This window comes from Mustela erminea, chromosome 14 (assembly GCF_009829155.1).
Source record: "Mustela erminea isolate mMusErm1 chromosome 14, mMusErm1.Pri, whole genome shotgun sequence".
Lineage (NCBI taxonomy): Eukaryota > Metazoa > Chordata > Mammalia > Carnivora > Mustelidae > Mustela > Mustela erminea.
In genome coordinates, this window is record NC_045627.1 from 34,691,450 (window position 1) to 34,709,556 (window position 18,107).

An 18,107-nucleotide genomic window follows, 5' to 3' on the forward strand; every position below is an offset into this window, starting at 1 on the left:
TTCAATCCCTCTATTTGGTGACAAAAGCACTCTGAGTCTTTTTTTCACTGTTTGATTAAATTTATATCTGTGGTTTGGATACACATTTGGGAAAAACTGACCAGAGTAAAACTGCTATTTCTGGCTTTTTCAAACAAAATAAAGATACTTAGTTTATATATGGCGATCAAAACCCTCATCCTAGAGCAGGGGTCAGCAAACTATGTATTGCCTGTGAGCCAAATCCTGCCCTCAGGCTGTTTTTGAAATAAAGTTTTACTGGAAAGGAGCCATGTCCCTCCATTTACATACTATCTGCAGCAGAGCTGAGAACTGGGTATTTTTTTGTTTGTTTGTTTGTTTTTTTTTTTTTTTTTTGAGAGTTGAGTAATTTCAAGAGAAACCATATGGCTTGCAAGGCGTAAAACACTACTATCTCTACAGGTAAAATCTGCAGGCCCTCATCCTGGCATCTTTAGCGAAGCTCTTTCTACTAAAAAATAAAACATACACAATATTTACACAAAAAACTCTGCCTTTTCCCTCTCCAATATTTTTGTTTATAAAAATACACACCAACTTTTAATCACTTTGGACCCTAAAATTTAGTGAGTCCTATACAAAATGACTCACATCTCACTGACCAATATATATTTTTATCTTAAATATTTTAGATTTTAAAAGGTAAACTGTAGTTTCCTTCACTAATAGCAACCAATGTTTGCAGTTTGCATATCCTGCAGATAGATGTTTTTGAAAAGAAGTGCTATGCTAGAATAAAAAACAATTCAGAAACCAGTTTTGGCTCAAAACAGACAAATATCAAATTTACACTGGGGGAAATTATGGCTGGTACATAATTCAGTCACAATGATTTAACTAAAGAGAAAATCAGTTAATACTGGTCTTAAGAAAAACAGGGAAGTTAAACAAGAAGACTTATCTAAAAGACCTGCATATATTTACATATAAAATCAACAGTATAAATTAAAAAAAATACACACACACACACACACACACACACACACACACACACATTTGTATGGCAGATAACATTGACATTATTTTCTCCAGGAAGCCTTCCTTTTTTCTTCAGAGTTATGAGCCCTCTTATGTGTTTTCATAGCACCCTTTATATTCCTCAATCTAGCACTTACCATGCTTTATAACAAATGTTTATTTATTTGTATGTCTATACTGTTCTATATTTATAATCTCAACAAGGGCAGAAATCACATTTTTTCTTTATAACTGCATTCCTAATGTCTAATACAATGATAACATAGTAGGTTCTCGATAAACATTTTTGAAATGAATAAAAAAGAAGAAATCCCAAGTTTAAAACAACCTATATAGTAGTATTATGGCCTAAAATATACCAAATAAAATCTATGTATCATAACACTTCTATTTCACTTTTCATTACTGTTTAGTATTCTGGTTCATTAACCTCAGTTCAGAGGTGGTATATGTTAAGTATATATGTGTGCCTTATCTGTTCGGTTTATTTAAGTGTTCCTTAACAAAAAAATAAAAATTTGAAAATCACTGATTTAGAAGATTACCATGATATGTAGCAATTAGGCTAGAAATGCCAAGTCAGTCTTCTCTTTAGATATATCAGTATCTCTACAATGTACTGTGTCAAAACTCAAAAACCACTAAATAATTGAATGACTTGCCAATAAACTCATTTATCCGGTAATTATATCCATTCCTGACAGCAAGTACCAGAGCTATCTTTCTTATAATACCATTTGGAACACTGGGAATGATTTTTAACTTAAAAGCTTTTGAAAGGACATGACATAAGGGAGGAACCAGTCATCCACATATCCTGAAATGATTAGTAAACACAGTCCAATTCTCTAGTTCCCGATCTAATTCGTAATCCTTGACCAGTAGGTCAAGAAGGCAACTATTTGAGGAAACTTCTAATTTTCAACCATGGAGCAAAGAGAAGGAATATAAACACAGTTGTCAGACAGAAGGTGTTTTTGAAAATACAAGTTTCTGATAAGCAACTTGGGTTTCACCAAAAATGAAAATGAATCATCCTTGATGATAATATCCACAACTATCTATTTGTGGCAAATTAGGACCAAGGAAAGTTTTCTTCAAAGTGAGGAGGAGGAGAAAGATAAGTGATTGCCCTAAGGACTCCCAGTAAGAGCTGCTTCAAACATTAATGCTTTAGACATGATGTTTTAGACATTAATACCATTATCATTCTGCTTTTGAGTGTAACAACTTCAAACAACCACCCAGTTTCCTCATAACCCAATAAATCAAACTGAAAGTAGCTGTTTCCCAAATGGTGGTGGTGGTGGTGGTAGTAACAAAATCAGTGCCTTATGAAAGTAGAATAATTACATATATTATATAATTTGAATAATACATTAATCATGGGAAGCTTTCAAGGCTAGTATTTTAATCCTTATTTTATAGATAATTCTCCATTTACATATATGATAAAGGAAAAGGCTTGTTCAAAACCACACCGAAAGGAAGCAGCAAAAACAGTCTTTTAACAATAAAATGCTAACTGCGATTATGTAAGTATGAACCTCTAAATGTAGGGGCATAAAAATAAAAGCAAATCCCTTTCTAAACATGTTCTATTACCATACCTGCTAATAGAGAAGTATATTAGAAACAGCAGGGACTTTGGAAGCAGATTTGCATTTGTATTTCGACTCTCTTATTTATTGGTTTATGACCTTTGACATTTAGATTAAGGGGTTTTATAAACTACAGAGTTTAAAAAGTTAAATGAAGAATATATGTAAAGTGCTCACATGAATTAATGTAGAAGGGAGGTTCTAATCTTGGCCAGTGTTAAAATTATTTCCTCTTCCCTTTTAGCCAGCAAGAACATAGGATCCTAGTTTCTAGCATGGCTCCATCAAAAAAGTCTCTGGAGATGGAGTCCCATAGGGTTCTACCTCAGTACAAGCTGAGGCTTCTAAACTAGGCAAAGAACTTAAGTTACTTGCTCAAGTTAAGTCCTCAATTATTAAAAAAAAAGTTCAAGCTCTTCTCCTTCTCCCACCTTCCCTTTAACTTGTGGTAAGGAAACAGCTAAGGAAACCAATTTTTTTTTTTAAAGGAGTAATTAATAAACAGATAAAGAAGAGAGTGAATAATTATTTGGCAATAGGGTCCAGCTGACAAAGGATGATTCACTGAAGTAACAGTAAAACAGAGTCCAGAGGAAAGAAAAAAAAAATCTAATTAATCTCTTGAATCCTAGACAAAAGGCACACAGTAAAGTAGAAACTCACACAATGAAGACAGAATTCAATTAACCCTAAAATGCTGCAAGAAAGCCTTATTCTGGGAAAGGCAAAAGAATGACTGACTTGTTTTCCCATGGAAAGAAGTGGCAATCATCTCTTCAGTTATAGTAAGAGAATTACTAGGAATCCTGAACATATTCAATACCAAAGAAAAAAGTGAATTCAAGAAGTTTAACTGAGGAAATACCCAGGAACTTCACTAAAAGAGTAAGAAGGACTATCTCTTTTATCCCTTAATATTTACCTTCACAGTAGGCAAGAAGGGTTTGAAAATGCTAAAGAAGCTATTAAGGAGAGGAAACTAAGGATTAAAGGTTCCAGTGGTTTTTTTAGTCATTCTAGAGGTAAGAAACATATGCTTCTCTCCCTTAGGTCATGTCTCCCAAAACAGCTTCTCAAGAATACCAAATGGCATAACAGAGATATACCTACCAGCTGTCAGGGATGTCTCAAATCCATCTTTAATCAAACAGCTGAGACTCTACTTCTTCATGTAACTTTGAACTGCTACAAGGGTAAAGAGTACTATTTCTTACACTGGGAAGAAGGGCAGGAAAGAACAATAGGCAAATTAATGAATTATATATGGTTCCAATTTCAAGTTAGTCATTTGTTTCAAATGGAATATTCTACTTTGATTGAAACCATTAGTACCCAATAACAAAAGAACTTGAGTTTAAATATTGATAATCACAACCAGGATGCGATCTCTCATATAATAACCACTTATAAATGACAAAAATCATATTTAAACTAATTATGTTCTTCACAAAGAAGTGTAAGGAGATTTCTAATTCATTAGTATGCTATTGTTCTGCCCAACTACAGAGAAGTTATCTACAAATGCCTAACAAAGTCAAGTAAGACCAAAGCTCCAAAGTATGTATTATTTTTTTAAAGAAAAACTTAGTTAACTTTTCTAAATATCTGTAATCTATATCTCTTAAGCTAACCTAAATCTGTAATATTAATGTTAAAATAAACATCATCAATCTATCAGGCAGCAATGAGGAAAGAGGAAAATAAAAGAACTACTGGACATACCCTATGCAGTATTTCTAAAACCTTTAACGCAGTATGAAGAAAATTGTTGAAAATTCTTCTTTCAGAAGGGGGGATGCCGATCTTGTAGAGTTTCAAAAGATGTACCACGACTTCCTTAAAAAGTTCTACAATCTTGAGGAATAGCGGAGGTTCAAGTACTGACCACCAGTTTTCTGTTATTAAAGGATGAACATACAAAGAAAATGAATTTTTTAAAAAAGAATCACAATTTTCAAAATCATACAAGACTTTTCTTCTAAAAGCAGTACTCTTAACCCTCTCAAAATCCCAGAAAGATCCATATAATACAGTATTTTATGTAACATTTCTAGAGTTTACAGACATCATCCTACTCTCAAAGAATACTGTTCTGAAAGCTCTCAGAAGCAAAAAAAAGTATGAAAGGTCTTCTGAATTCATTTCGTGGCTTCCTAAATTATATTAAAAACTCAATACTATACCTAATATTAAAATCAGTTATTAAAAAGTGCTTTCAGGGTGGGTACCTGGCTAGCTCAACAGGAGGAGCACGGGACTCTTGATCTCAGGGTCAGGAGTTTGAGACCCATTTTGGATGTACAGATCACTAAAAATAATAAACTTAAAAAAAACCCCACACCACACCTTTAAAAAAAAGTGCTTTGAAAATCAGATGCTAAAGACCCAATATTTAGGGATCTTTTCAAGTTTTATCTTTCAACCTAACATAAAGTTGAAATATTGTGAAGCACCACACCTTTAAAATGCAAGGTAATCCTGAAAATTGGATACTGAGAACTATGTAAAGTATTAACATGTTTGTTCTTCCCCACATACTTGTTTATAGTTGTTAATTACAAACACCATAATCTTATGAGGCAGACAGAAATACAAAAACTTTTGACAACATGGAAGGAAATACTCTTGTGAGTCCTTGCTTCACTTACTGAGGATTCTACACTCTGCTTAACTACTTCCTCTGCTCACTCTCAGCCTAAAACTTTCTGTACTGATTTTATGACTTCTATATATCTTAGCTTCATAAATCAATAAATTTTATCAGCAAAGAAAGTACTAGGTTAAATGTAGCAAGCAAACTATAATGGCCAGGAGACAGATGGAAATCTACACAAATTGAGAAATTAAGTTGAGAAAAGTTTAGGCCAAAACTTACAGTAGATAGAGACAGAACAACAAGATCAGATTAGTAGTAGACAGAGAAATAAAATCAACTATGGGGAAATTAGCAGGTAAGAGATATACAAGGCAAAGAGTTTGTAACAGAGTTCAAGAAGGATTTAATACCCATCTTTGTTCAGTTTTAATTGTTCCTCCACTTTTACTTCTTTAATAGCAAGACCAAGAGGGACAAGGGAGAGGAAATACAGAAAATAGTTGGTTCTCTTCCCTGATACTGTCTCTGCTGTTGTTTGATTAAAATTTTAATATTTAACATACTTTGCCTCTAATAATCAGCATGACTAGAAAAAAGCAATGAAAGGAAAAACAGGTTTATTTTTATGTAAGACAGTGTCAAATAAGCAGGGTAGCAAAATTTCAGACAGCAAAAAAAATTAAAAACTTATTAGCACCTTTAAAGAGAAAAAATTACAAAAGAAAAAAATTCTTACCAAGTACTTTCAGTGGTGCCTTTTCTAGGTTCACAAGAGCTGTACCAAAGGGAATTGCTATTGTTGTGAAATTGTTGGAATCACTCATCAGGGGGCATTCTGGTAGAGTAAGATAAAACCTCAATGCTTCAACATCAGGTAAGGAGCTAGTCAGTTTAGGAATAAGATTCTTTTCCAAACTAGCTGCCACCTGTATTGACAAAAAGTAAAACCTACTTTATTTAAAATGAATGTACTTTCCAAAAAGAAGGAGAAAAATCATAAACACAGCAAACATAAAATGGCAAAAAAAAAAAAAAATGTATCTTACAATGAATCACTGAATGTACTTTGAAACACAGGGAAAATTAATGCCTAAGCATTACTAAGAGCATTTTAAAACTCTGGTGTGTAAATTTCAATTTAAACTCTCTATAGCTATAACTATATAGAAACTTAAACAACATGGTAATGTTAAGTATTAAAGGTCTACTTAAACATCTGGAGAGGTTTACAGATATTTGATAGCTAAGCTGTAAATGCTTTAAAATAAAACCTTATTTAATTCTTATATTGGCTTATATAATACAATCATAAACAGCACATCACAATGAAGTCTCTAAAACTACAAAGTTGGTTAGGCTATAAATATACAAAATAATAAAAAAGTTCAACAGGCTACATCACAAAATGTAAAATACTTCAAGAACAAACCTGCTGAGATATCTGAGGATGATCAGGTTGTATAAGTTTGTGGAATAAAAGCCTAGCAGCATTCATATCAACCCCTGAAAATTTGGTGCCTGTTCTATAGTGATCATCATTGCTACAAAAGAGAAACAAAAAAAGAGAGAGGGAGAGAAAAAAATAATACACCCTTAAAGTTATTTCGTTTATTTAATATATTACTTAATACAATAAATTTTAAAAATTGTGCATACCAGAGAATTACCACTTACCTAACAGCTAGAAAACTTCCATTTAGACAACCAGAGGAAGAAAATGTTCCATCTATTTCACTAAAAGAAAGTTAAAAAATCCCCAAATCACAAAATGAGAAATCCAGTGTCCACATTTTTTAATCAAAATATTTAATATACTGTTTAATGCCACAGAGCACTCCTCTAACCAATATTCAAGTAGTATAAATCAGAATTTTACAAACTGCTAAATTACTAAAGGTTAACGTAATACCGCTTATCCTAGACTTTCTAAAATGCATCAAACTGATCTGATATTTTTTTCTTTCTTTCTTTCTTTTTAAAGCCTACAGCACCCACTACTCCCAAGGCAGTCTCCCATCCAAGTACTAACCAGGCCCAATCCTGCTTAGCTTCCAAAATCAAATGAAATTAGGTGCATTCAGGGTGGTATGATCACAGACACAATCGATGTTGTGAAGAAAAATATTTTTTTTACATGAACATATACATTTAATTTTCTTAATTATACTGGATGGTAACTCTAATATCAGATGTTACTATTTTTTCTGAAATCCACTTTTTGGGGCTTTTAAGAAAATTTTTAATTTAGGAAAACAATCTATAATTTAAAACAGCTTATCGGGGCTCCTGGGTGGCTCAGATGGTTAAGCATCTGCCTTCGGCTCAGGTCATGATCCTGGGGTCCTGGGAATGAGTCTCCCATCGGGCTCCCTGCTCACTGGGGAGCCTGCTTCTTCTTCTGCCCCTCTCTCTTTCTCTCTGTCTCTTATGAATAAATAAAATCTTTAAATAAATAATAAATAAATAAATAAAAACAGCTTATCAGATATAGTCTCTCATCCCCAAAACCAACACCACCGGCAACAACAGAAAACTCTAAACAAGTTCATCTATAAGAAGACTATTCAAGAAAGATTTAATACTTAAATCTTTTAAGTAGCATAAAAGTTAAGACAGTGAACAATAAGAAGCTAGAAGTAACATTATTTCAAATCCAATCCTAGTGGTTGTGTTTAGTATTTCAAGTTATCATTTAATATTATATATATGAAAGAATTAAAACATATAAATATATTCAAATGAGAGCTCTTAAAATATATTATAGAAATTCCAGACATTTAAACTTATGTGAACTATTTGGTGAACGATTTTTTTTTTAGTGAGTGATATTAATAAAATACTTATTTAAACAAAAACTTCTAAGTACAAGATAGCACTACCATGGAGGTAAGAGGTTGTGTTTGTGTTGGGTAGGCAAAATGTTTTTCTTACTTGGCTATCTCCACAGGCAACCTTCCAGAGGGGTAGCTCAGCCATTTTTGAATAAGAGCTTCATTCACAGTCCAGATTTGTTTTGAAGGATCAGGACATCTAAAGTCATCTGGTGGCCCACAGTTCTAAATTTAAAGTAAGTAGATTAGCCAGAGAGCAGATATATATATAACTTAAACCAAGACTAGTTTCCACTATGTATTTCATTTTTTTTAACCGAGTATATCTCTACTAAATACCAGAAACAGTACTTATCAACTGGATCAGAAAAATTCTACAGACTTGGGGGCAAAAAAGTTTAAGGCAACTACTTTGTAACATACAAAGAACATTAATATGGGCTTTAAAAATTATTCAAAATTATCTGAGTTCAATAATTGTATGACTACTATTACCTGGCGGTTAGAGTAATGTGAAAAGCTTTGATCACCCCCTGAGAAAATTCTTTTTACACAGAAATATTCTTCAGAATCTGTAATAAAAATAAGATGTAAAGAAATTCAAGATTTATATGACATTTTCAGGCTATCAAATATGCTATTTCTTCCCTTAATAATCTAACTCAATTAGACATCCTATTCAGCATTCAACAGTATAAAATGACTTGAAATATTTTTATTATTGTAGAAAAGAGACTGACCGAGTGACACACACTGAATGATTCTACAAGTATAACGAGCACTTGGTAAGTCTGCAAGTCTTTCTTCCAGCTTGTACAATAAAGCAGTGTTTCTAGTCAATGCCTTTTTTATCTCAATATATTTTAGTTTAAACTGATGATGATGTAAAAATTGAACGAAGGGTGTAAAAGCTCAGAAGAAAATAAAAATATTAATTTTTAAAAAAGAATGACAACAAACAAGTAAATGTTAAAACTTCTTGAGTAAAATACTTGATAATGCAAAATTTTCTTTTACTATAGCTGTACAAAAGTAAAATGACACACACAGCTCTTCATTGGCAACCTTTTATCAATAAAACCCAAATCAACCACCTGGGTGGCAGTCGATTAAGCTCTCTTTGTTTCCATTCAGGTTGAGATCTCAGGGCTTTGAGATCTAGCCCTACCAGGCTGCGTGCTGCTCTCAGTGGGAGTCTCCTTAAGACTCCCCCTTCTAAACCTCCCCCACCTGCAGTGTCTCTCTCTCTCTCAAAAAAAAAAAATATATATAAATCTTAAAACAAAAAACCCAACAAACCAAATCTAGTCCAAAATAAGCAAATTTAGTAGCAGTAAAATTAAGACAATAAAGTTCTTTTTCTTTTCTTTTTTTTTTTTTTAAAGATTTTATTTATTTATTTGACAGAAAGAAATCACAAGTAGGCAGAGAGGCAGGCAGAGAGAGAGAGAGGAGGAAGCAGACTCCCTGCTGAGCAGAAAGCCCGATGCGGGACTCCATCCCAGGACCCTGAGATCATGACTCGAGCCGAAGGCAGCGGCTTAACCCACTGAGCCACCCAGGCGCCCTAAAGTTCTTTTTCAAAAAGATATTCAATGCCTCATCCTTTCTTCTCTTTTGCTTCTCAAAATGGAAGGAGCATCTATTATCAAAAGTACTGTGGGGGAAGAAAAAAAAAAAGGACTGCTGGGCTAGCACTTAGCGGTATTCACATACCAAAACATCAAGCCCGATGCTAGGCTAATTAAGTCTCATTATTTCCAAATATAATACATTTCTGTCATCCTACTCCTGACCCCCACTAACCCTTTAGTTTGCTATTTCTTTACCTTGTATTATTTGTAACCATGGCTGCTACAGAATTATAAATTCTTAAGGACCACATCTTAATTTCCTTGATTATTCCCTATTACCAAGCACAATGTTTGATTTGCAAAAGAACTCACTAAATATTTGTTAACATCAATATATAATACAAAGAAATATTTACCTAGCTCAGAACATACTGAGAACTTGAGTTCAAAACATCAACATGACTAAATTTTCCACAAGTACCAAGAATGCTCTATGGCAAAAATAACTTCTAAGAACAGATTAAAAGGGTAAATCTAAAATATTAAATAAACCAATGATTCAACTTAAAATCTTTTCTCTACATAATTTTCACAAATCTACTTGGAACTGTTAGCTTCCTTAAAATATTTGGCAGGATGTTATTCATTTATCCCTAAAATGTGATTCTGCTCTCTATAATCAAGTAGAAAGATGAGTACAGTACATGAATAAGTTTCTTGGGGATATGAGGGAGGTACCAAAAATTATTTTTCTTAATTTCCTTGTAATCACTCCTCCAAAAAGTTTATAAAATCTAGTCATCTGTCTTACACAGCTTCTTAGAGACTGAATTTTGCTAACTGTATCCTCAAGGTTTCCCCTCACATTTCTCTTGGTCTTCTGTACCTCCTGTAAATTGGTGGTTGGATCTAAAAAGGCTTTAATTAAAGTCTGAATGTTTCAACAAAACTACTGTAAGGTGGTAGCAGGAGCTGTTCTTCCATCAGGAAGCACACGTGGCTGGGTTCCTTTCTGCAATGTTAGGAACCAATGATGCTCCATGCTTAGACCATTAATTCACTGTGTGTTGAAAAATGATGGTATGCTAACATTACTTCCTCCTCTTGTAGCTGGCCCATTAGCTTCCTTACCTACATAGTTTGTTACCCTGTAATAGAAAAAAGTTAACTTGATCTTTTCCATTTATTTTTTCATCTCTTGCTTTTTAAACTTGTATTTCTTTACTACTAAGGAGGGTAACTTTTCTTTTTTTTAAGGATTTTATTTATTTATTTGACAGAGAGAGCACAAGTAGGCAAAGTGGGAGGCAGAGGGAGAGGGAAAAGCAGGCTCTCCGCTGAGCAGGGAGCCCCATGCAGAGCTCAATCCCAGGACCCTGGATCGTGACCTGAGCCAAAGGCAGACACTTAACCCACTGAGCCACCCAGGCACCCTGATAATAATTTTTCTTGAAGATTTCTTTATTTTAGAGAAGACTACATGAGCAGGGGGAGGGGGAGGGAATCTCAAGCAGACTCCCTGTTGAGCGTGGAGGGATCTCACAACCCTGAGACCATGACCTGAGTCAAAATCAAGACTAAACTGACTGAGCCACCCAGGCACTCCAAGAGGGTAATAATTTTTGCATGGGTTTTAGTAACAAGAATTTCCTCTTTGGGCATTTCCATTAATTTCCTTTATCTATTGAGTGTTAATGTTTGTCTTATTTATTTACTTATTAAGTGTCTCACTGTTTTCCTCACCAATATGTATGAGCACTTTGGATATTCTGGCTAATTAATCTTAGGCTGTATTTGCTACAACCATTTTTCTTTTATCTTTAAGATTTTATTTATTTATTTGACAGAGATCACAAGTAGGCAGAGAGGCAGGCAGAGAGAGAGGAAGAGAAGCAGGCTCCTTGCCAAGCAGAGAGCCTGATGCAGCACTTGATCCCAGGACCCAGGGATCATGACCTGAGCCGAAGGCAGATGCTTTAACCCACTTAGCCACCCAGTCACCTCTACAACCATTTTTCTTAAATAATAACTTAATTTTGATTCACACAAGATTTGTTTCTCCATTTAATCAACCGTATTTCATTGCCATAATGCTGAGAAAGGCTTTCCCATTTCATGTGTTTTTGTTTTTAAGTAATCACTACACCCAACGTGGGGCTCCAATTCACAGCCCTGATATCAAGAGTCCCATGATGCTCTTTTGACTGGGGCAGCCAGGAACCCCAAGGCTTTTCCTATGTTTGAATCAGAGAATTATTTTAAGAACTTTCTAACATTTTTTTTTTGAAGATTTTATTTATTTATTTATTTATTTATTTGACAGAAAAGACACAGCAAGAGAGGGAACACAAGCAGGAGGAAAAAGAGAGGCAGGCTTCCTGCCAAGCAGGGAGCCTAATGTAGGGCTGGATCCCAGGACCCAGAGATCATGAGGTGAGCCCAAGGCAGATGCTTAACGACTGAGTCACCCAGGTGCCCCAGAACTTTTTAACATTTAATTCTTTAATCCCTTTATAACTTAGTATACACTATTAGGTTACCATTTAAACTGACCTTTTCTCCCCAATTTTCATGTGTTGAGTAATTCTCCTCCCTTCTCAGATTAGTGATGCCTTGTTTTAAAAAGTTATGAAAAGGCACTACCTCTTCCACCCATAACCACAATGCTAAAAATCCGACACTCTTCTCCAACAAAGTGTTCTCTCAAGGTCCTTCTCAATATATATCTCCAAGAACCATTACCAACCAACTAGAGTTTGTACTTGAAATAAAACTTACATACAATACCTACATGGAATTCCCCTCTCCCTGGACTTTCCATTAAATTCAAATGATCTGAATATCTATGTATATACCAATTATCTGATTTGTTAGTTTTATGTAGTATATACTGTCCTATCTAGAAGGGCTATTTCACACTCTTCTTTGCTCTTTACAAAATACTTTTTACATTGTCAGAAAAAATTGTTAAGACTTTGAAACAGGGCTCCCTGCCCACCAATACTAAGCCCTGAGGACCCTTTAGGAATCTCTCCACCTGAAAGGTATTACTGAGCTATTTACTATTCTGTAAATTGTACTTCTATTTAGGAGCAGTACTAACAGAAAGATACAACTATATACGTGCTTTTCTTTTTTTAAGATTTTATTTACTTACCTGAGAGAAAGCGTGAATACAAGCAGGGGGAATGGCAGAGGGAGGCAGGCTCCCCACTGAGCAGGGAGCCCAACATACATTCAATCCCAGGACCCTGAGATCATGATGGGCTCAGAAAGCAGACACTTAATCAACTAAGCCACCCAAGTGCCCATGAATGTGCTTTTGATTTACAAGGAAAAAGGAGTACTTTTTGATGGTCTATGAATTCTTTTATACTTTTAGGACATTCAGGACCCCAAACAGCTTCTTAAACAGAGTTTAAGAGGTTAAAAAGCACCAATACTATATTAGAATTTAAAGTTAAGGAAAAAAAAAAAAAGCTTTTTTTTTTCTTTTTAAAGATTTTATCTGCCGAGAGAGACTATGGGCACGCAAGCAGGGGTAGCAGCAGTCAGAGGGAAAAGCAGGCTCTCTGCTGAGCAAGGAGCCTGATGTGAGACTTGATTCCAGAACCCTGGGATCATGACCTGAGCTGAAGGGAGACACTTAACCAACTGAGCCACCCAGGTGTTCCCAACGCCCCCCCAACGCTTTTAAAAAAGATTTGTTTATTTTAGAGAGAGAGGAAGCACACAGAGCTGGGGGAGATGCAGAGGAGTGAATCTTCAAGCAGATTCCCCTCTAAAGCATGGAACCCATTGCAGGGCTCAATTCCAGGACCCTGAGATCATGACTTGAGCCAAAATCAAGAGTTGGATGCTTGATCAACTGAGCCACCCAGCACCCCTAAAACTATGAAAATTTAAAATATTTTTTTTCAAAAATTTAAAATACTGATTCAATTTAAAAATGAGCAATAATAATGGGGGCGCCTGGGTGGCTCAGTGGGTTAAGCCGCTGCCTTCGGCTCAGGTCATGATCTCAGGATCCTGGGATCGAGTCCCGCATCGGGATCTCTGCTCAACAGGGAGCCTGCTTCCCTCTCTCTCTCTCTGCCTGCCTCTCTGTCTACTGTGAACTCTCTCTGTCAAATAAATAAATAAATAAATAATCTTTATTAAAAAAAAAAGAGCAATAATGAACACAATACATGTTAACAAAGAGAACATAATAATACGAAAGTCATTTTGATTTCATGGACCCTCTGAGACAATACCACTATCCTGACGGAAGTCTGTTTTAGAACATGAAAGAATATAAATGAAGACAATGTAGCAAGTGAATTTTATTTGTCTTGGTTTATATTTTGTTCTGAAAGAAGCTATAAAATGTGTTAACATCTTAGCAAAGTCATTCAATTTTGAAGGGTGTGCTTCCATGGTTTAATGATTAATGCCTTCACCTATGATATAAAATATTATTCTTTACTTTTTTGTGTAATCTGATAGAGAATATTCTGCGTCTTATTAGAATAATCTTTGATGCTTTATGTTGACTTTGTTTTTCATTATTTAAGGAGGGAAAAAAAAAATAAATGGTCCTCAGTTTTGGAAGAACTAAAAGTTCTTTTCCATCTTACCCTCCACATTTATTCTGCAATCTTTTACTGTCACTTTGGTAAAATAAGTAACCAAGTATTGTTTCTAACATCAATAGTTGTATCTTAATAAAGTGCTCAAATCTCCTCTCATGATTTCTTTGATTTTTGCCTTCCTATTATAGGTTTCAATTGTTTCCCCAAAATTCACATGCTGAAGTCTTAATCCCCAATAACTTAGAATATAACTGTATTTAGAGACAGGCTTTAAAGAGGAGACGAAGGTAGAATGAACTTGTTAGGGTACTTGGTGGTGTCCTTATTATAAGAGGAAGAGACATCAGCAATGCAAACACACAAAGAAAAGGCCATGTGAGAACACAGAAAAAGGCAACCATCGCAAGCCAAAGAGAGAGGCCTCAGAAGAAACCAAAAATCCTAACATGACACCTTTATCATGGACTTCTAGCCTCTAGAACGGTGAGAAAATAAATTTCTGTTGTATAAAGGCAGTCAGTCTGTGGTATTTTTTTATGGCAGCTCTAGCAAATGAACAACATGATTCGCAAAATCATATCCTAAATATAGGAAAAAAAAACTTCTAAAATGCCTTTTACGCATCTGTGAAAATATCTTTGATATTTTCCAGAGAGGCTTGGATAATTATAAAAGTTATTCTTTTAATATGTAAGAAGAGATGCTAGAAATAATTAGCTTTGTTTGATGTGTTACTATTTCAAGAGTTGCATGGGAAGAATTGTCAAATCAGAAGAGACACTTAATCTTCCCTAAGTTAAATGTATATGGTGAAATGTAATTAATACAAACATTTCAAAAATTGTCTTATGATAAGTCCCTGGAGATTTGTCAATATCCTTGTTTTTCATATTTTTAAATGTGAAGTAAAGCACTATTCAATACTCTTACGAAATTGTTTTTATTTTCCTATACTTATCAAAGTCTAATTGGTTCTAATTTCAGTTATTAACTGTTATTTTAAACGTTTTATGGTATATTCTTACTGCTTTAATTCATATCTAGTATCTTCTTGGTTGCAAATGGGATGTATTTCAGACTTACTATGAAGTCATAAAAAATACTGATTTTTTTGTCAGGTGAAATCTCTTTACTTGATATTCTTAGTGTTATTCCTGGTACATTAGGTCTCAGGATTATCATGTTATATCTTAACAGTTTTTCATCTATAAAGAGTTACAAAAAAAAAAAAAAAGAGTTACAGTCCTCTGTATTTATGAGTCAGATGTTAAGAGTCACTGTCTTCTATGAAAACAAGCTTAATCATCATTTTTAGAAATGTGTTCTGAATGCCACAGACACATCCAAATATCCCTGTCAGCTGTATTATTCTATGATGAACCCTCTTCAGATCTTTCCATTTGACAATTATCAGCAATAAACTAGTCACAGTCAGAGACTAGTCTCTGTCATCTATTGATTTTACTCTAATGCTTATTTGAAATCTCTCCTATAAACTCTGGAACAAGCCCGAGTTTGCATTTTCAAAAAAGAAGGACATCTCAGAGGCATGCAAAAAGAACTGTACTGTGTATATGAAACCACTTATGCTTCATAGAATAGACACTCAGGCACAGGCCTCTGAGGAAACAGAACTCAGATAAAGAACACCTCACACTGGAATGGATGAACTGATGAAGAAAAATTTATTGTGGTTATTTGTTTAGAATAATGTTTAACTTTGTTTTAATGTTCTGTTTTTTGGATATATAAGGGAACTATCTGTTCTTCTTCTAAAGATATCTAATTCACAAGTTTTGTAATTCTGCTTTGTTAAGCTGAAATGAAACATTTTATATTGGAACTTCCCTCTGCCCCACTTCAGCTTGTCAGTATCTCCTGGAGAGGAGTTTGTATCCCGGTCTGGCATCCCAGTTTCTGTGGCTGCTGCCTAGGAACACCTCTAGGTCACCCTCTAAGGTCACCTGGCTCTGGGACCCAGTGGGGTTTATGCTCACAGGTCTCACAGAACTTTATTCAACAGAAAGAGTTCTTAAACAGCTACCACCCCTAGGGTATAGCAAGAGACAACCGATAAAGATGTCCAATCTTTCTGTAAAAGTCCCATTAGCTTAGTTCCGTAGCTCTGGTCTGCGAAGCAGGCTTCTAATTGAACACAGGGCTAAGGGCCTACTGTAATCCTCCCCAGAGACCTCAGAGGGAGGGCCTTATCTCTGTGCTTTCCCTCTGCCACAATCTAGAGCACAATTACCTCCCACAGAGGAATCGTATACACTTCTGGTGTCCTGGTTTTTGTGGCTGCCAAGCAGTGGATACCCCTTGAGTGCCCGGTTCTGATGGACTGCAGGATTTGCATTCCTGGGACAGGGGTCTCATGGGTTTTAACAATTAAAGAGAGTTCTTGGCTGGCTACCACCCCCCAGTCACAGCAGAAACAGGAGACTGAATTATACCCCCATTCTTTCTGTGAAAAAGGTCTACTTGCATGTCCTGGAGCTTCAACCTTAGGGGCAGGATTCTGGTTTAGCATACATCTATCGACTTACTAAGGTGATCTCTGGGGACTAAGGCAAACAGATGTCATCTTTGCCCTGTCCCTCTGCATTACTACAAGTCACTGCTATCTCCTGGAATGGAGCTTGGACCATTATTTGATGTCCTGATTTTCATGACTACCACCCAGGGGACCCCTCTAGGCTCTCTGGTGGCTAGTGGGACTTTCACTTGTGGTCCTACAGTACTGTATATATTTGCATACCTTAAAAGCTGCTACCTGAGTGTCTGGCTTCCAATCAACCTGAATCTAAGTGCTGTCTGAGATCCTCCCATTTGGGACTCCCATAGGCCTTGGCACACCCTCAATTACTGGGAGCCACAAAAAATAAAAGACTTCTTGGACAATCACAAAGGTTTGAGAAACAACCAAAACCTAGGGCAGTTAAACTATATTACAAAGCTATAATAATCAAAACAGTATAGTATTGGCATAAAAACAGACACTTAGATCAATGAAACAGAATAGAGAAACCAGAAATAAACCCACAAATACATGGCCAATTTATAACAAAGGAGCCACAAATATATAATGGGAAAAGGACAATCTCTTAATAGATGGTGTTGGAAAACTGGAAGGCCACATGCGAAAGAATGAAACTGGACAACTATCTTACCCCATAAACACAAACGAACTCAAAACGGATTAAAGACTCGAACATTAAGACCTCAATCATAAAACTCCTGGAAGAAAACAAAAGCAGTAGTTGACATCAGTCTTAGAGATGATTTTTTGGGTTTGACACCAAAAGGAAAGACAAGAAAAACGAAAACTCTTCTGCATAGCAAAGGACACCATCAACAAAATGAAAAGGCAACCTGAGGTATGGAAGAAAGTATTTACAAATAATGTATGTGATAAGGGTTTAAATATCCAAAATAAATACAGAATGCATAAAACAATAGCAAAAGGCAAACAATCTGATTAAAAATGGACCGAAAATCTGAATAAACATTTCTCCAAGGAAGATATACAGATGACCAACAGGTATATGAAAAGTTGCTCAACGTCACTCATCATTAGAGAAAAGCAAATCAAAACCACACAGAGATATCACCTGTAAGACTGGCTACTATTAAAAACACAAGAAATAACAAGCGCTGGTGAAAATGTGGAGTAAAGGGAACCTGTGTGCACTGTTGGTGAGAATGTAAATTAGTATAACCAACTACAGAAAATGATATGATGGAGATTCCTTAAAAAGTTAAAAATAGAATTACCATGTGATCCAGCAATTCTACTTCTGTGTATTTATCCAAAGAAAATGAAAAAACAAAACAAAAAAACTTGAGACTATATGCACCCCTACATTTCCTGCAGCATTATTTCCAATACCCAAGACATGGAAGCAACCTAAGTATCCAGTGATAGATGAATG

At 35.2% G+C, this 18,107-nt stretch overlaps 1 protein-coding gene and 1 pseudogene across 6 annotated transcripts in view; both read right to left on the minus strand.

Annotated features, from left to right (window-relative positions):
- The window catches only part of HERC4 (HECT and RLD domain containing E3 ubiquitin protein ligase 4), a 122,244-nt gene that overhangs the window by 42,967 nt on the left and 61,170 nt on the right, over nucleotides 1–18,107 (minus strand). For 4 of the 6 annotated variants that reach the window (XM_032311819.1, XM_032311818.1, XM_032311822.1 and 1 more), the window contains 6 exons: nucleotides 8,523–8,599; nucleotides 8,128–8,252; nucleotides 6,871–6,930; nucleotides 6,626–6,737; nucleotides 5,933–6,122; nucleotides 4,323–4,495 (listed from right to left, as the gene is read on the minus strand). In XM_032311819.1, the coding sequence (XP_032167710.1) occupies nucleotides 4,323–4,495; nucleotides 5,933–6,122; nucleotides 6,626–6,737; nucleotides 6,871–6,930; nucleotides 8,128–8,252; nucleotides 8,523–8,599 (737 nt within the window). Of the gene's footprint in view, nucleotides 1–3,710; nucleotides 3,816–4,322; nucleotides 4,496–5,932; nucleotides 6,145–6,625; nucleotides 6,738–6,870; nucleotides 6,931–8,127; nucleotides 8,253–8,522; nucleotides 8,600–18,107 lie in introns of those variants that run through there. The other 2 variants (XR_004278462.1, XM_032311821.1) reach the window with 2 other exon arrangements.
- LOC116573839 lies at nucleotides 7,176–7,295 on the minus strand (annotated as a pseudogene).